Raw genomic sequence first — 18,355 nt, forward strand, 5'->3', positions numbered from 1 at the left:
AGCCACTTCAGGGAAACCGCTTTTGTCTGAACGGGGTGAATGCAATAGAGCGCACCAGGCTGCACGTCTAACCCTGGGCTTCGGTCCCACTGTGGGGGCTGCTGGCCCTCCTGCGGCACCTTGGTGGTGCCAGGGAAACGGCTGCCCCCAGGTCTCATATCTGTCTTGAAGAATCGTGTAGGACCTTTCCCCCTTGCCCCCCAGTTTAATGGTTTTGGTGATTTTTCTGCTAGATGCCTAGTACGTGTAAATATCTCTGTAAATCTTTCCACTTTCTCTCAGTATTCTTGATTATTGTTTACAAAAGTAACAAGAAAAAAAATGAAAAAAAAATGAAAAAAAAGAAAAAATAGCCAAAGCATCTAATAGGTTTTGGACCAGGGAGACGGGATCTTCTCTGTGTACTCTGCCTTGCCACTCTGTGTGGGGATTTGACTTCTGTAGCCATCCCTGTCCTAGGCTAAAGCAAATAGCGAACGGCTTAGAGAATCACTCAGGTTTTCCCCAGGGCCACTGTGGCCCCGGGACCCCAGAACACAGGGATTTTTAATCTGTAGAGGGAAGCCACGCTGGAGAAGACGGGATCGATTTGCATCTTCTCCTTGCGTTTGCCCGTTGTGGGTTCTTCCCGTGTCTTGACAATAATGAAATAAATTGCTGCATCATCACCCACCCTGCCCATGCTCGGCTCGCAGGCGCTGGGCACTATGCATTAGGGGACGGCGGATCGCGGGCGGAGGAGGCTGCACACTCAGGGTCCTGCTGTAACGGGGCATTTGAATGTATGGGGAGAAATGTCCCTCCCGAGGTGGCGGCGGTGTCTCCCCCGGTGTTAAAAAGCCTTTGAGTCGCAAGATTGTCTATGAGGAGACGGAAGAATGTAACTCCATGTTTACTGCTAGCAACCAAAGCTTGTTTGTGTCAAACTCTTTGAATTTGTATGAAGTGGGAGGGAGGGAGGGATGAGGGGGGAAGGCTGCGTGCGGCTCGCCCCGGCCGCGCTTTCTGAGGAGGTTTCCTGCTGGAGTCCCTGCAGCGAGAGCCGCAGCTCCTGTCGCTGCAGGGTTTTTTTCCCCCCTTCCCTCCTTTCATTTGTGTTTTTAATTTTTTTAATTACCATCTATGTGAAATGTGTTTTTTTTTTTTTTCTGGAAAAAAAAATAAATAAAATAAATGAAAGACCACGGGCAATGGCTGCTGTGTGCGGTTCCTCCTTCCTCCCCTCACTGAGGGGCTGTGGGGTTTGAGGTTCTCAGCCCCAAAAAGGGGGCTGGAGAGGGGGGGGCACAGAATTTTGGGGGTGAAAACCGAACCCCAAGGACCCTTACACTCCCCAGGGCCGGCCTGAAGCCTCCCCACGCCCACCCTGCCCCTGCCGGGCTCCCCTCACGGCCGCCCCCCTCCCCTCATGGCGGCCCCCATCATGGCGGCCTCCCCTCCCCCCTCCTTCTTCCCCCCCCCTCAGCCGTGAGCACCCCGCGCGCATGCGCGCCGGCCTCCCCCTCCCCGCGCACGCGCTTCCCGCCCCTGGGCGCGGGCGGGTGACGTAAGCGGAAGGGCGCGGCCCCCTCCTGAGGAGGCAGCGGCGGCGCCGCCGGGCGAGGTAACGGAGGGAGGGGGGGGCCCGGCGGTCACCGGGGGGGCCCGGCGGTCACCGGGGGGGCCCTGAGGGGAAAACGGGGGACGAGGAGGGGAAAAACGGGGACAAAAGGGAGCGGGGAGGCCCTTCAGGCCCCGGGGAGCCGCCTCTTGGGGTTCTTGCCCCCTTCTTCCCGGTGCTGGCCCCGCTGCAGGCCGGGCCTCGCTCCGCGCTGGGGTCTCCCCTCACGGTGGGGGTGGGCCCGGGGCCTCCCGGCCTTGCTTTGAGGCCGTGGGGGTGAGCTCTCGGCGCCCCCCCCCCCGGTGCTCCTGGCTCGTAGACAGGCGGCTTCTCGGTGGGGAGCGCTTCTAGAGGTGGCTGCGTGGGGTTTTAGTGGCAGAAGGTTGGGTTTTGTTAGCGGGCGGTCGTGGGGGAGGAGGGGGAGGGGGTGTTTTTAGCCCGGGTTGTCCCCAGGGAGGGCAGGGAGCTGTTAGGGAGAGCCCGAGGTGCGGCCTGGCCTCGCCTGAATGCTTTGCGGTTGCATCTGTGGCTGCGCGCCCCTTCCTGAGGGCACAGGTGGAGAAGGCGCACGTAGAAAATGTGTTGTCAGTACGATTTGAGGCTGCTCCTGCTCCTCGCTGGGGGATGGGTGGGTGGGTCTGGGCTCTGACCCTGCAGCGCTCCTCAGAACCACTGTGCCCACCTCTCTCAGGGCTCCAAGTTCAGAGAAATGAAGGTAAATTTGGGAGTTCTGCAGGCTCTTGTATTTTGTTAGCTTAAACCAGGTACTAGTGTTTGATGAGTGGGTGATGTGGTTAAAAAAACTGTTTTTAGAGCTCTTAAAGCTGAAGTTCTATGTTTGTGAGGGAGAAGAAATCTTAGTGGTGACAGAGCAGGGTGGTTGGTGATGTCAGTTTGAAGGGTTTCCAGCACCAAAGCACCGCAGGTCAGTTTGGGATCATTGCTCTATGCTGAGCCTGGTGGTAGCCTGGTGCAATGTGGGTGCTCGTTACCGTGGGTGTGTACCAACTCACCGGCTATTTCTGCAAGAAGAAGCAGGAGGGATTTTCCCTGCAGCAAACCAGTAGAGCATCAAGTCTGTTGGCATAGAGCTGGAAAATTCCAGAGCTCGTTTCTGAGCTGTTCACTTCCCCCATTGCTCGCTTGTCCAAGCGCTCATGCAGGTGACAAAAAGGTCTCCAAAACAGCTCCTTATTTTTCCCAGGTGATTGCATGCAGTGTTGCTTTGGGCTCAGATGGAGTCTTCTGTACCTCTAACCCTTTTATTTTCATCTTCCCCCTGAAAAAGAACAGGAGCTCTTGGTAAGACATGTCGTGGATCAGAGAAGGCGAGCTGACCATCATAGAGAGGTTCTGTGCCAACGTAATTAAGGTAAGGAGTGATCTTCGGTTACCTGCAGTAGTCAGCAATTAGCAGGCTCACCGTGGTTCAAAGTGGAGCTATCTCTGTGACCGATCTGCTGTAGGAAGGTAGTGTTGCTAGCAAGGGTGCATATTAATGCTGGCACTGGATGTACATCCCTAAGCAGCGTTTGGAGATGGAAAATTACTTAAGCTTAGTCTTGCAAATGAGCAGGTCTGCAGGCAGTGCTTGCCAATAATGAGCTTACACTCCCAGGCTTCCACGTTTTGTGCCCTCGCTGGTGAAGGCAGGGCATGGGAGGAGGGAGAGCAGTGAAATGGTGGGTTATGATCCAAGATATGAAGCTGGGTTTCTGCTGGCTGGAATAATAACCCAGCAGCTCCAGGGAAATTCTGTCCTGGCTCAGCAGAGTTTTAGAACTAGTGCTGCTGTCCTTTTTTTCAAAGGGTCTCTCTGCAGGCCTACTGAGGTCACTGGAAGGGAGATACTATTCTTAAAGGGGAGAAGGTCTCATGGCCTCACTGGTTCTTCACCGAAGTTAATTGTGTCTGTGAAAATGCCCCTGAAATCTGAAATAAAAATACTTGCAACCACAGCACCGTGAAGCTCTGCGCACCTTCCCCTGCACCTGCAGAGAGGCAGCTGTGGTGGCAGTGCTCTTGTGCCTCTGAAGTGCTACCGTTCTCTGTCACGAAACAGAAATGGGGAGGGCAAGGTTGCTTTTAGGCTTAGACAATTGTCAATACTGAGAGGTTTTAGAAGGACACTAAGCTGGGATTACCAAAGAGGTGATTAGCATCCTTATCTTTCAGTTGTGAGAAACCCGCTGCACTCCTAGCAGTGTGGGGTGCTACCAGGAATGGTGGGGCTCTGCGATGCAAGATGTCAGCTTTCTGCTCTGTTTTGTTTGTCCTTGTTTTCTAGGCAGGTCCGATGCCCAAGCATGTTGCCTTCATCATGGACGGCAATCGCCGTTATGCCCAGAAGTGTCACGTGGAGAGGCAGCAGGGACACTCGCAAGGCTTTGATAAGCTGGCGCAGGTGGGAAGGATGTTTGCTGCCTCTGACTTGTGTTGAAAGTCTGAGATGTGTTCATCAGCCGGCTTTGTTTGCTGCTTTACTGATGTGTTCTGGCCCTTCTCTGACGAGTCAGGCCTTGTGCTTGCAGCTGATGTCATCAGGGGGCTGACTTTGGCTTGCTCTCTTACTGGTGTCTTGCAGAGTCATTCTGATCTCCTAGTTTTTCCTCTGTTTTACGCTCATTTAAAGTATCTGTCTTGCACATTTGAAGCTTAATTCTGTGATGCAGGTTGAGTTTCTTTGAAAAGGCAAGGTAGGAATTGTCAGCTCTTGAGGGTTGTTTCTCTTGATCAGTCTTAGCACAGTGGGAAACGGCAGGAAGGTTCTAGCAGCTGAGAACATGGGTCTTGCTGAGCTGTCTGATTACCGGAGTCTGTTTATCTGACTTGTGTTTTTAATTATATTTTGTCCTCTTGCAGACGCTGCGGTGGTGTTTAAACCTGGGTATTCGGGAGGTGACTGTTTATGCCTTCAGCATCGAGAACTTCAAGCGCTCCAAGGAGGAGGTGGATGGCCTAATGGATCTGGCAAGACAGAAATTTAGCCGCCTGCTGGAGGAACAGTAAGAACCCTCTCACGTCTCTTTCCTACAGGGTGAAACAAAAGCAGATCATCATTAAGAGAAATCTCTCAACTTGAGGCTTCCACATGTGGGCACATGGTGTGTTAAGTCACTTTGGAGCTGGAGAACTAGTTCACAGTGTGTGTGTTGATGGAACTAGTACGGACTTGAGTGAGCAGGGAGGGAAGTTGCAGATGTTGCAGCGCTCTGTTGCACAGTAACTTGGTGGTGTTTGTTTGCCCATGCCTGACAGATGAGAAAAGTGCTGTGTGGAAAGGTGCTTTATCTGACTGAGGTAAATTGGTAGGGCAGTGAGAAGGCACAACTGGAAGTAAGGGAGGGAGAGGACTCCCTGGTGCACACTGCTTCGTTTGTGCACTGGGAGTCCTGATCCTCTCGAGTTCTGTCTGAGCACTGCAGTACACCACAACTTTAAGAGGCCGTTTCCCTGTTTTCTAGCCAGCGTGGCCTCTTCATCAGTGATAGGCCAGGAATAGTTGTGCTGTTCTGTGGGTGATCATCGGTAATTCTGTGTTCTGTATGTTTGATTAGTTAGTTGCCTAGAGTCTGTGGTTTTATTTTAAGTTTTACACGTGTGGATCTTCATAACTTCAGGTAGGCATGCCTAATGTGTGATTGTTATCTGGCCCTTTGGTAATGTCTGAACCTGAGGTAACTTCATGGGGAATGATCATTTTCCCTTCAGAGAATGGTTTGGGATGAACAAATCTAAGCCAGTTCTGAACACCTGACACACCTGGTCATTATGCTTATTTCTAATTCTCACTTTTGCTAAAGCTTTGCCTGCAATGTGCCTGCTGTTTTCATTTGGTGGCTGTTACACAAGGCAAACGGGCTGATCTGTTTGCTGCAGTCCTCACTCTCTTTGTTGGGTGTAGGGAGAAGCTGAAGAAACACGGTGTGTGTATCCGTGTCCTCGGAGACCTGCCACTTCTGCCCTTGGATATTCAGGAACTGATTGCCCAAGCTGTGCTGGCAACCAGGAACTACAACAAGTAAGTGATGTATGGGTCAAAGTAGCTGGTATGTCGTGCTCTCCTCTTCTCCTTGAAGGCTGAGTACTTGTCAAACACAATACCTCTTTCTTTGTCCTACAAGCACACACAAGTGCTGTACATCGTCTATTTGTCACCTGCTGGACCTCTACTTTTAAGTTTTTGTGACTTCTTTTTTCAGGTGCTTTCTAAATGTCTGTTTTGCATACACATCAAGGCATGAAATCAGCAATGCTGTCAGGGAGATGGCATGGGGCGTGGAGCAAGGGCTGCTTGAACCCAGGTAACTCTGGTTTTTCTATGTGATGCTTCATGGATTAAAACTGTCTGTCTTGATTCCTGTGCTTTATCAATAACCTCCCAGAAACCAGGTGGCTTTTAAATAGATCTTATTAAACCAGTCTGACTGGAGCAAATGACTTAAAGGTACTATGCAATGTTTGTTTTTTTTGTTATTTCAATTACCGTGGTGATAGATACACAGCCACACCAGAAGAAAAGGTCTGTGTCTTAAGTTGAAGTGTGAAGACAGACTTCGTGCCGCAACGCCGGGCTGCTCAGTTGGCAGTTTTAGCTGTGAGGTCAAACAACAGATAAATCACAAATACTAAACTGTTCCTCTGCCCTAGAGAAGATGGATAGTTAGCGCTCTGCTCCACATGGAAGTCTCCACAGCCTGTTTCTACTGCTCTTATGCTCTAAAGACCATCAGAAGATGGTCTGGGGGCTGAAAGAGCATTTGGAGTAGCCTGTGGAGCAGATAGCAGTGTCTGTCAGCAAGCTGATGACTGGCTGTGGTTCAGTCCCAGCCACCCAATTCTAACCTGCAGTCCTGAGTTTATAAAGTTGCATAGTAATTCTGATTTAGCAGTGACACTTCCACTGGCTCAGGAAAGTGATTCTAATTGGATGCATCTGTCTTCTAGTGATGTGTCTGAATCGTTGCTTGATAAGTGTCTGTACACCAGCAACTCCCCTGACCCAGACCTCCTGATTCGAACCTCCGGAGAGGTCCGGTTAAGTGATTTCTTGCTCTGGCAGGTAAAGTTTTTGTTTTTTCCATAAAATATTCCATCTTTGCATCAGAGAGTGTTCTGACTCCAGGTGTGACGATGATGAAGGCTCTCTGCCAGTATTTCCTGGGATGAAGAAATTCCAGAAAGGGTTTCTAGAACCTTGGGAGTGGCATTTGTCACATGTCAGCAGCTGTAGGTACTGAAGATGTAACCTTTTAATGTATGGGACTAACTTTTCACCATTTCAGAAGTTTATTTGACTTTGGCAGTGAAATAAGACACAATCAGGATAGGTTCTAAGGACAGCAGTCAAATCGGCATGACTGGGCTGTTAAGCTAAAATGTAGAAACTTCTTAGCACAGGTAAAGTTCATGGATTTGCAGTTGCGGTGTTCAAAGCTGCTTCCATTTCTCTCTCCTGTGGTAGGCAATTTTTGAATGGTTTGTAATCCAAACTTTGTGGGAGAACACTTGAGTCGAGCTGCGTTACTTGAAGTTACGTTTTACGTGTGCAGTTTGGAGCCAAAAAACAATTGCCTTCAAGCAACCACATCAAATGTTCCTATTCCAATTTAATTGGCAAGTTTGCAGAAGCTGTCTGGCCTCAGCTGCGATTGCCTACCAAGGCACCCCTCCCCTCCCTTTTGCCGTATTCTTGGGCACGTTTACCCTGAATTGGTGGGCATCAGTACTGCAAAGTAACATTTCCCTTGCTCCTCTTGCTAGTAGTCCTGGCAGAGTCCTGAGCTTTTGAGTAATTTGTGAGGCGTTACTGAGCCAGCTGATGTTCTGTGAGCATGGCTGGTGGGATGCCCCTCTCCTGTGCCATGGTTTATGGCACAAGCAGCAGAGGAGAATGTGCGCTTGTGCTCCTGCTTTGCCAGCTCACAGACCAAAGCGTTGGTACACATTTCCTTTCAGTAGCAATTGTGTGAGTCCTGATGGCCCCATAGTAGGGGGAAATTGGACTATTCAGGGTGATTCTGTGGTGCCAAAATGTCTTTACAGTGTTTTTGCATAGTATCAACTCTGAGACTTTTCCTTTAGCATTACAATTTAGGGTCATGAGTTTCATTAAGTGTTAGATTTCATAATAATGGTCACAGGAATACATTTACTTGAAACGTTGAGGGACTTAGTGGCAACAAAAAAAAAGCTTTCAAGTTTCAACCTAACATCTTTCAGCTCTAGGATATCTGCGGCACACCACAACTCTTAAATTGATTAAGCAGTTTAAATGCCATGAGTGGGCAGTGAGAGATATCACGAGATGTCATTTGATGAATGGCATAAATGTCACGTCTTGATCCTCGGTTCATGTGTTATTCCCTTAACACAGCCTTTGATAGTCCAATGTTGCTATTTTAGTTTTATTGTACATCTGTGATGCTTAAGCTATTAAAAATACCTCTGAAGACCAGAGTAGCATTAGCGAGTATTCTGCTGGTGATTTTGCAGGAATGGGTGACTGGTGTCCTAGCATTACAAACTAATTAGACTGTGCAGTGTGTGATTTCAAACTATCCTGGCTGGTATTTATTTTAAGTAGAATGTGATAACACAGGCTAGGTGAAATCTTTATGTGAAAATCAGCATAGCTTGACCAATTGAGCTCTATCTTGGTGACTTTTTTTCCCCCTTGCTAGCCGATTAAACTGTTGGTAATCTTGTCTTCTGCAGACATCCCATTCATGCCTGGTGTTTCAGTCAGTGTTGTGGCCAGAATATTCTTTTTGGAACTTGTGTGAGGCTATCCTTCGGTTCCAGATGAACTACAGTGCTTTACAGGTAAGGGAGCCTTAGGGAGATGGAAAGCTCATCACGGTTATCTGCACAGCAGCAATGTGCTGGACATCAGGTGAGACTGTGCAAAGTGGAAACAGGAATTACTCATCTAGTGTGTTTGGTTAAGACCTTGTTTCAGTAGCAGCAGCCATTCCCAGATCTGTTGTGTCTCCTGTACCCGTGTGGCTTGTTACAACACGTTAGCATGGGTACAGACTCCTCTGCTTTTAGGAATAACTAAAGTATCTGAAGGTACTACTGTCTCCATTGCTTATTGCCCCTCCACCAGCTGGAAGTATGTCCCCACTCCTCCTCTGTCAGGACAGAACAAATAAACACTCCTCATTTGCTACAGGGCGAAATCAGGGAATTTAATTCAAGCCACTTAATCAGTGGTTTCAGTGAAGACTGCTGGGATCACTTGGGAATTGGTAAGGGAGGACTTCTCACTCAGATTAACTGCTGATTACCAGTAGGTGGGTTTTTTGTGTTTGAAATAAGTAATCTTGAAAGCCCAAAGCCAGAGCTTTTGGAACAGCTGACACAGGTGGAGGGGATGTTTGGTGGTTAGGGGCTTGACTTGCTGAGAAGCCAGAATAGGTTCCAGCAGCTGTGTCTACTTAGGGGGAGTGCTGCTGTGTTCAGGGTGCTGGAGGCAGCTACAATATGGATAGGCAGCTGGATGGAAGGTTGGACAAAGTACAGAAAATGTATGGTTTGGAGGTGTTTGATAAAGATATCCTCCTGTTTAGTGTCCATCTTCGTTTTTCAGTTTGCCTGCTGCTCAGGGGAGTTCCTCACCCCTTAGGCTCTAGATCAGCTATAACCTGCTGTTGGTACATAGTGGCCAGCAGGTACGGGCAGAATTTCACTTTGTCCTGGGGTAGAAGTCTTATTCTGAGCAAGCTGATGATCTTTTCACTTCTAACAAATGGAGCTACAGCAGTGGACTGTTACCAATCCATTGGTTTTTCTCTAGCTGGGGATGTTTCTACGCTTATTCCCAGCACAACAAAAGTTTACAGTGCCAGAGCAGAGACTACTGAGATGAACACACTGAAAGGGTGGTGAAGAGTGGCTCAGGCTCTCATTAGAGTAATTATTACAACTTTCTAATTTGAAAGGCCACTACTCCCTGTAGTGTGTGCACGTCAGGTCGTGTCATAGTGACTGCTCTTAAAACGAGAAGTTAATATACCTGCATGCAGGTGTGGGTTGTGTTTTTCTTTGTGTGTGATACGGGTTGCAGGGTAGGATGTCTGCAATAAGAAATTCAAGTGATGTTCTGCAAAAATACTTCAAATACTTGAAGAATAGGCAAGGGTAGCTACTGCCTTTACCTTTCCCCTGCCCATCCTGCTGTGTATTGAGCTGGTAATTTATTAGATTGCAGACATCTGGGGATGTTGAGCATTCTCTTGCTTTTTTGCTCAAGCTGATTAGCTATTAGCTCAATACCTGATCATCAGCTCGAAGAATTGCTGCACAGATCATTGTTCTGAATCCCCTAAAACCTTTCAGCAGCTGCATGAATAGGATCAAAGATTCAGTGATGACATTGGCAAGCTTATGTGCACATCTGTGGTTTGAAAGTGCTCTTGTACACCGTCCCTCTCTGATTCAGGTATCTGAGGGTTTTTCCACAATCTGTCATGACCTTTATATATTTTAACTGTGAGTTAATGCTTTCAGCAGGCGTGTGTCTTGGGGAGAAGGTCCTGAAGGATATCCCTATATTTTCTCTAACTGATCAAGCAGACTGCCTTGAAGTAGGGGAGGCACACACAGAGCCACTCTTCATTTCCCCTACAGATGATTGCCAAGCAGAGGTTGTTTCTTCCATAACCTAAGCTGCCGTGCATCTGCACCACAGATGAGCTGAAAGGCCTGGTAAAGTGCTAACGCTCTGCTGCTTTTCACTCTAGAAGGCCAGAGACTCCTACATGGAGGAAAGGAAGCAACAAGAGATGGAAAGGGATCAGGCTTATGTGACAAAGAAGCTGCAGCAGGAGGGTTTTGCATCCCATGGAGACTCTCAGCGTCGACGGACACTGTTGCAGAAATGCACCGCCATGCGGGAAGAGAGAATCCAGGGCTTCCTACAGGCACTAGAGCACAAGAGAGCGGACTTCTTTGAAAGATTGTGTACAGTGTCTGCATGACATAAGTGCTGGGTGGTTCTTGGGGAAGACAGTTTTTAATCGTGTTAGAGAGGATATCTGCTGTCCCGAGGAATTCACTTGGTGTGGTTCTGCCGTGGGGATGCAGGGCTGCTACTGGACTTTACATCCCCACTGGCACTGTCCAAGGGCAGGGACAGAGTACTGTGAACCTTCCTAATTCTGTGAATGCTGCTGAGGAAAGTAATGCCGTCCTTCTGTCTTGCCTCCCTGCCCCATGATAGAGGGAGAATACCCGCACCCCGCTGTACTCCGCTGCTTGGTATTTCAGAGGCTTGGTGGTTTTGTGACAAGTTAACTAAAATGAGCCTCACATTCTGTTAGGCTCCTCGTGAATTGGCCCAGGCAATCAATTTCAGTCATGTTAAATCAGCCTGGGCTTGAATTCTTTGCAGTAGCGAATCTTCCTGTGAGATTTCCTCTGCTGTCCCATCCAATTTCCTTTCTGAAGAGAGAGGATTATTCCTGGTGTATAAGGGAGCCCTGTGCCAAGCACTGGCAGAGATACTTTCCCCTGCCTACTTCAGGCATCTTGCCTTTTCCTCACCTTATTATGCTGGTTTTGATTTATCTGCTCTTGGCTTCCAAAAAGCTAAAGCGAGGTGTTGTCAGCCTTGCCATGAAGGAACAAGGATGCTCCAGAGCTCCGTCAGGTCCTGTGATCCCTTTTCAGCAGTGCTGGGGGGAACCCAAATGCTGGCTTCCAAACCCAGCTGGAGCAGACCGACTATGCTGAGGGAAAGAGGGGGGGGGAGGGTCCAAAGAGGCAAAGAAAAACAATTGTTTGGGAATTAACCTCATGGCTTAAAAAGGAAAAGAAGTTAGCTTAAACCAGGGGATGGATGCCGTATGCCAAATCCCTCTGAAACCTCTAGGGGCTGTGACTTAACATCCACCATCCGCTTCTGGGGAATGAGGATGGGCTTAGTTCAGGAATACAGGAGCCAAAACCAGCCTCTGAGCCCAGCCAAAATGATGCAGGAGTGCTGTATAGCTGATTGTAATGGGAGTGGCCGGAGCAGCTGTGGAGTGTTACTTCTCAATTCTCTATTAGCAGGGAGATGGACTAAATAATTTCCAAGATTGTTTCTGTCTCTTAATTTTTCCTGGTTTCCATCCCTACAATCAAAATAATAGGAAATGTCTTGCTTTTGTTACTGATGCACGTACAGGTGCAGCAGTATCAGCTATTGCTGTTTTTTAAAGTATTCTTTTTTTTAACCTCCAGGTGAAAATGAGAAAATGCAAATTTAAAAGACTTAAGTGCTGCGAACTCAGCATTTTGAATGTGATTGTGAAGAGGGTAACTACATTGTCAAACCGTGAATAAAGCATATTCATACCAAACTATTTAAAAAAAAAATGAACACTTAAAACTTGGTAGAGCTTCATGTCCTTAGGTGTAATGAAGTTGGCATCCAGGTCTAGTGTATCGTTTAACCTGTGACAGGCTCTTCATCTGGTTCCTGTGGGACTGGAAAAAATGTGAAGGCTGTGTTCTCTTTGCAGTTGTGTGAGCAATTTGCTGGTATCCCGAGGCCTGGCTGAGTGGAGCTGTGTGCCCGTACGTCCTCTTCTGTAAGTAAGCAAACAGTAACGTGGGTGAAGGGGGCCAAGATGAAGGGAGCTGTCAACTTCTGCTCTATTTTATTTTGTCTGTCTGCACGTTTTGGGAAGTTCTCTGTGGAAATAGTTCCTATTCTCCATGAGATGCACACTCCTGTCTGCTTTGCCAGGCAGATACAGGGAGACTGGTGCTACCCAAGGATGCTTTTTTGCCTTTAAAAACCAAGTTTTCAGTTGTGTTCTGGTGCTATGGGTGATGAAAGCTGCAGTGGTGGCTTTCCAAAAAGGGGTACAACTTGCAGGTGTGGTAACTGAAGGCTAGGAGTTACAGAAGGCTTGCAGGGAAAGTTTTAATGCCTTTCTAAAAGCCTTTTGCTGTTGGGGGGGGCAGGAAGAGGGTGTCAGTTCATCAAGCAGTGGAAAAAGGCTTGTTACCTCTGAGTTTGATTCTCCCTGCATCAGTTATTCCCGTGAAATACAAACTTTCCCTGTCAACCTCGCTTCCTTAGAGGTTGTGGTAAGTTACAAAGGCAAACTGAGTTTTCAGGAGTGCAGCTTTCCAGTCAGTCCTGAAATGACAGTTGTGGAATGAGCTACAGGCTGCTGACAGTGAGAATTCAGCCTCCTAATTCGTGTTTATATGGTGAGGGTGTTGTAAATCAGCACAGCTGGGGGAATGCGCTCTTGTGTGTGAGGTCTGGAAACAGCCTGAGAGCTTACCTGGTGGGGAAGGGGGAGCGTGCTTGTCAAGCTGCTCTTCTGGATGAGATTCAATTAAAGGTGAGAAGCTGGGGCAGGACCGAGGGGAATATTTTGTAATTGGCTTTGTAGCAAACGTTTGGTGCCTGTGCCCAGGTGTGAGGAAGGGCTGGGGGGGAGCCCAGCTTTGTGGCTCCCTCAGGGCAAGCAGCAGGCACCAACTTCCCCCACCTGTGCTTAGTGGGCAATGTCCCGCTATTTCCATTTTATTTTTTGCTTTATCCTCCTTTCCTTCAGCTTTGGCCGCAACTCTCCCCTCCTTTTATTTTTATTTTATTTTTTTTGTTTTTCACAGGAAAAGAGGAGTGCTAACGCCCATTTTCCAGCCGGGCAGCGGGGTGGCGGCAGCGGAGGAAGAGGAAGGAGGAGGAAGAGAAGGAAGAGGACGAGGAGGGGGAGGAAGAAGAGGAAGATGAGGATGAGGAGGATGAAGACGAAGAGGCCGCGGAGGTGCTGAAGGAACAGCTCCCCTCACCTGCACACGGAGCCAGGAGGGGGGGGGGGAAGCCCCTTTTCCCCACATCACCCCCCCCACACACACAAACCCTGTTGCGTCGCTGCAGTTCCGAGCCCTCCCCCCTTCCCGATTTATTTATTTATTATGATTTTGTTCCGCCGCCCCCTCCCCAGGGCCCTTCCCGCTCTCGGGGGCCGGGCGCGGGGGCAGGCGGCGGCCGCGGAGCTCCGTGAGGGGAGGGAAAGGAGGGAGCGGGGGGGGGGGGGGCTGAGGGGAGGGGGGGGGGCTCGAGGCCCAGTTGCGCGCGCGCCGCCTCAGCGGCTCCCTCCCCTGGCGGCCCCCCCCCCTCCCCACACACTCCCCTCCCCATCGCTACCAGCCACGTGACCCGCGCTGGCCAATGAGCGGGCGGGGCGGCGGGGATCCGGCTGGAACCGGTTGGGCCGCGTCCGGCTCTATATAAAACTTTATAAACACCCGATTCAAATTAGTGGGGTCGGCAGCCAGCGGAGCGAGCCGGGAGGCAGCCCCGCCGCCCGCCCGCCCTCCCGCCTGCCTTCCTGCCTGCCCTCCGCGCCGCCGGCCTCTCCCCGCTTTCCCCCCTCACCCCTCCCCCGCTCTCCTCCTCCTCCTCCTCACCGCCGCCGCCCCGGCCCGAGCGAGCCCGGCTCCCCCCTCACACACCCCCCCCTCCTCACTCCTCCGCCTCCTCCTCCTCCTCCCTCCGCCCCCTCACGCCGCCCAGCGCGCTCCTCTCGCTCGCTCTCCCCTCACACACACACACACACACACACACACAACACACGCCGCCCGGAGCCATGCCGAAGAGAAAGGTACGTGGCACCGGGGCACCGGGACCCTTTCCCTTTTCCCTCCCCCCCCCTCACACCGGGGGCCTCCCCTCCCTCCCTCCCCACACACACACACACACACACACCGGAGGGGGGGGGGGGGGGGCGGTGAGGGGTTGTGGGGGGGCAGTTTGAGGCGCGTAGTCCCGCCCCCCCCTCCCTTCGGGGCGGTAACGGCTGCGAGGCGGCGCGCGCGAGCGGAGGCCCCGGCGGGCGCTGAGGGAAAGGAGGAGGAGGAGGAGGAGGAGGAGGAAGGGAGCGGGGGGGGGGAGAAAAAGGAGGGGGGGGGGGCGGGGCGGCGGGACCGTTGCCGGCCGCGCGCGCGCTCGCTCTAACGGCTGAGGGGAGGGGAGGGGCGCGAGCGCGCGCAGCCGGTCCGATCCGGCTGGTTTTGGCGGGAAGGGGGGGCCTGAGGGGAAAAAAGGGGGGGGGGGAGGAGGAGGAGGAGGATGGGGGGGGGTAGGGGGGGAGCCGCTTCCCCTCCCCTCAGAGGAGCGCGGAGGGCGGGAAGGGGCTTTGCCGCCAAAACCCGTGAGGGGAGGGGAAGAGTGGGGGGAGCGGGGCCTCGCTGAGGGGGCGGCTCGGCCCCCGCCTCCTGCTGGTGGAGGGGAAGGGGGGGGCGCTGAGTTTCTGCCTCAGTTTGGCTTAAAGGGAGCCCCCCCCAGCCTGTTGGGGCCTCCTCGTAGTCCCTAAATCCTAGGGAGAGCCCCCAGGGTTCGGCAGCCCCCCCGCCTCCTCTCCCCCCGCAGCCGTTAGGAGCGAGCGCGCCCCCGTTAACTTGTTGCCTCCGCTTCTCTTTCACGCTCTAGGCTGAAGGAGATACCAAGGGCGATAAGGCCAAAGTTAAGGATGAGGTAAGAAGTTGGGTGTTTTTCACCGAAGTTGGGTTGTGAAGTGTTGGAAGGCAAGGTTCAGCTCGATTGTCAGAAAGATCCTCGAGGAGACGGGGATTGCTCCCAATCCATAGCGACCCTTCCAAGTGTTAGCTGCGTCTTCTGGGCTGAAGCATGAAAAAACTATTTAACTATTGTTAGTTATTATTAGGAGCGGTGTAAACAGGATATTCTCGTGCTCCTTGAGAAAGGGAAAAAAAAAAAGTGAACTAAAAACTTAGAAATTGCTCCTGGGATTTTATTACTTTGAGATGAGACTTTGTGTGTTTTGATAGTTTACGTTTCATGACGTTAAATTAAATAACTTCTCTTTTCAAACAGCCACAACGGAGATCGGCGAGGTTATCTGCTGTGAGTATTCTCGTGCTGAGCAGAGATGTCACAACATTTAATAGCTTTAGGCTCGAGTATTAAATGCTGCATCTGTGTGAGAACTGTAGGTATTCTGGAGAGACGCATTGTTCAGCTGAAAGAAAGTTATTAGCTTAACAAACTGCCCCATTGTGTAGTGTTATGGGAGTGGCTGAGCAACTGACAAATCAAGTAAGTGCTTCGATTTCAAATGTTTCAATTTGCTTTCCTAAAAATAAACCATCTGGGGTCGAACAGTAAAAAGAAATGCCTCTTTAAAAATAATTTTAATAATACAAGAGTCTTTTTTTACTTAACAGAAACCCGCCCCTCCGAAGCCAGAGCCTAAACCTAAAAAGGCAGCTCCAAAGGTGAGTTGTGTTTGTGCTGTTATCGAGAGAAAAATAGGTTACGAGGTTTGGATTTGTCTGTTGACAGAACTTCGAAGCGTATCTAGTCCTGAAATCCAGCTGCATCGTCGCTTCTATAAAGTTGCAGTGAAAACTTCTGTATTTTACAAAACTTGAATAAAAAAATACCAAAGAGTGATTAAATACAAGAAGACCCTTCTCAGTTGGTGTCGATCTCTTGAATACGTGAACGCTTGTGTGTTGTGTTCCTTTCAGGCCAACATCCAATGTTGATTTTACCATGCTAGATTTTGGATTCCTGTGGCTTCGTGAGTGGATGTTGGTAATTGTAATGGTGTGTGTCATCTTGTGTTTGACAGAAGAGCGAGAAGTTGCCCAAGGGAAAGAAGGGGAAAGCTGATGCTGGCAAGGAGGGAAACAACCCTGCAGAAAACGGAGATGCCAAAACAGACCAGGTATAACAGCAGCTCTAGCACTTTGAGTTACAGCAGCAAATTAATTTTTTCCCTATCAAACAAAGGCAGGTCTAGGCTTCTGCTAATGAAGATGAATTACTGCTTGAGTATTTAGACCTGTCGCTTGTGACATTAACAGTATGTCCACGGATGCAGAGGGCTGTGTTGCCCAGTCGGTAACGAGTTAATGCTTTCTGTTCGCTAGTTGGAGTTGCTGTAGGAAAAGTTATTCTTCTGCCTTGTTCTAAAATCGCATAAAGTTAGCACTTCATAAAGCAACTCCAGGTTGCCTTTTGCACTCCTTTGAATGTTAGATTTCATTCTGCTAAGAATTACAGTGGTACGGCCCAGATAGATTTCTTCTGCTCAGAGAATTGTTACTCAGGAAAAGGAATGTTGTTTGGTGCAAGTGTGTGGTGTGTATTGACCAGTTCCCCCTTTTTCTTTTAGGCACAGAAAGCCGAAGGTGCTGGTGATGCCAAGTAAAATGTGTGAATTTTTGATAACTGTGTACTTCTGGTGACTGTACAGTTTGAAATACTATTTTTTATCAAGTTTTATAACAATGCAGAATTTTGTTTTACTTTTTTTTAAGCTATGTTGTTAGCACACAGACCGCTTCGTTGTTGTGTTTTGAGGGGGGGGGCAGTGGGGACAAATGTCACTTAGTCTATTTCTTGGAACCTAAATTTTAAAAGTAAAAGTTTACCCCCTCCCCAGTTTTTGGAAGAAGGACTCTTCCTGAATAAAGGGGGAAGGGTTTCCTTAATGCTGCACGTCTGTTTCGTGAAGTGCATCAGAGTGAACGTTGAAGCTCCCAAGACGCCTGTTGCCAACTTCCAACTGCAGTTTGTATTGCCCTCTGTGTTCCCTTTCGTGTCCTCAGTTTTTGCCTAGAGCCTATCACTCCGAAATACAGCAAAAACGGCATTTTGGGACTTGCCACTCTAAATGCATTGTCAGGTGATCCCGGACTTGTGGTGTCTAATTTGGGACATAATAGCTCTAAAAGGAGCTGCATTTCCTCTTTTATATTGTGGATCTTCAGATTAAGAAATCTGCAGTTTTAATTTTTCTCAAAGTCAGGGTAGATTTGTGAAGAGTTGTTAAACAACATGCTAAATGTGAAAGTGTCCACCCTCACTCTAAACTTTTCCCTCTACAAGTATGAAATGAAGATTCTTCGGTTTTATAGCAACTTTTACGTTTGGGTAGTCCATGAAGGGAGGGGAGTTTGACAGTTGTTGTAAAATGTTGCAGATTGTAGCCCATGTCCTGCCTAAATTACCATGATTGTTTATGAAAAGTACCTTTAATAAAGCTGGATACGGTTTGGCTTGGACTGTTCTTAATGCCTTTCTAATTTCTCTTGCCATTATTTCATCTCTGATGTGGTTAAAACACTTTGTTTTAAGCATCTGAGTTCAGATAATTAATGCATTGCTAATTCCCAAGTGAAAAGCAAGATTTCTGTACCTAAAAGTTAGGTAAGGTAACTTCACTGCAGGCTGGTTGGAAGGTCTTGACTTCATGGGAGGCCCAAAATGGAGCGTGTAAGTGAATCTCCTGAGATAATTTATCTTTGTTATCGCTTAAAAAGCAGTGGCTATCGTGTCGTAACTACACAAAAGGGGGAAGAACACAGCAATCTTTCAGTTGCTGCAGAGAAAAAATAAATTTTGGTATGGCTTTCTTCGTAGTGAAACCAGAACTAGTTCCATAAAACTGATTGTGTTAGATTTGCTTGAATATTGTTGCTTCTGCTAATCAAATACAGACTTTGCTGTGGTGTAGTGACTAAGCAGGAAACAAGATTTGTTGAGTGAAAATGCAGCATTTTTATAGTCACTGCTTACACCCTAGAACAGAGCCAAACCAAAAGCCCTAACGTGTAAATGTCTCCTTCAATAACTTTATGAGATGGAATATTTCTTCCATCTCTATTTAGCCTTTCCTGGGACTTCAGTGTCTGTTCTTGGTTAAGTGCAGTGACCTGTTGCAACCTGTGCTGTTCAGAGGGAATCCAACAGCAACAGGGGGGAGTATTCTG

At 49.1% G+C, this 18,355-nt stretch overlaps 2 protein-coding genes across 9 annotated transcripts; both read left to right on the top strand.

Annotated features, from left to right (window-relative positions):
• Positions 1 to 1,512: 1,512 nt before the first annotated feature.
• Positions 1,513 to 14,216, top strand: DHDDS (dehydrodolichyl diphosphate synthase subunit). 6 transcript variants are annotated; one of them, XM_084497245.1, is made up of 10 exons: positions 1,537 to 1,603; positions 2,889 to 2,972; positions 3,888 to 4,004; positions 4,463 to 4,605; positions 5,505 to 5,621; positions 5,803 to 5,904; positions 6,548 to 6,662; positions 8,318 to 8,425; positions 12,112 to 12,180; positions 13,223 to 14,216. In XM_084497245.1, the coding sequence occupies exons 2-9, from the start codon at positions 2,910 to 2,912 to the stop codon at positions 12,148 to 12,150; spliced, it is 804 nt and encodes a 267-aa protein (XP_084353371.1). In that variant the 5' UTR covers positions 1,537 to 1,603; positions 2,889 to 2,909; the 3' UTR covers positions 12,151 to 12,180; positions 13,223 to 14,216. The 6 variants fall into 6 exon arrangements, with proteins under 6 accessions (XP_084353367.1, XP_084353368.1, XP_084353371.1 ...); XM_084497246.1 differs by lacking the exon at positions 1,537 to 1,603 and adding an exon at positions 2,567 to 2,804 and having other exon boundaries at positions 2,894 to 2,972; XM_084497241.1 differs by lacking the exons at positions 12,112 to 12,180; positions 13,223 to 14,216 and adding an exon at positions 10,348 to 11,978 and having other exon boundaries at positions 1,513 to 1,603.
• Positions 14,047 to 17,652, top strand: HMGN2 (high mobility group nucleosomal binding domain 2). 3 transcript variants are annotated; one of them, XM_084497281.1, is made up of 6 exons: positions 14,047 to 14,217; positions 15,045 to 15,089; positions 15,450 to 15,479; positions 15,800 to 15,850; positions 16,210 to 16,305; positions 16,756 to 17,652. In XM_084497281.1, exons 1-6 carry the CDS (start codon positions 14,203 to 14,205, stop codon positions 16,789 to 16,791), a joined length of 273 nt encoding a protein of 90 aa, XP_084353407.1. In that variant the 5' UTR covers positions 14,047 to 14,202; the 3' UTR covers positions 16,792 to 17,652. The 3 variants fall into 3 exon arrangements, with proteins under 3 accessions (XP_084353407.1, XP_084353406.1, XP_084353408.1); XM_084497280.1 differs by lacking the exon at positions 15,450 to 15,479 and having other exon boundaries at positions 14,080 to 14,217; positions 15,045 to 15,101; positions 15,780 to 15,850; XM_084497282.1 differs by lacking the exon at positions 15,450 to 15,479 and having other exon boundaries at positions 14,080 to 14,217; positions 15,045 to 15,101.
• The last annotated feature ends 703 nt before the right edge of the window (positions 17,653 to 18,355 follow it).

Source organism: Aythya ferina (assembly GCF_964211825.1).
Source record: "Aythya ferina genome assembly, chromosome: 24".
NCBI lineage: Eukaryota > Metazoa > Chordata > Aves > Anseriformes > Anatidae > Aythya > Aythya ferina.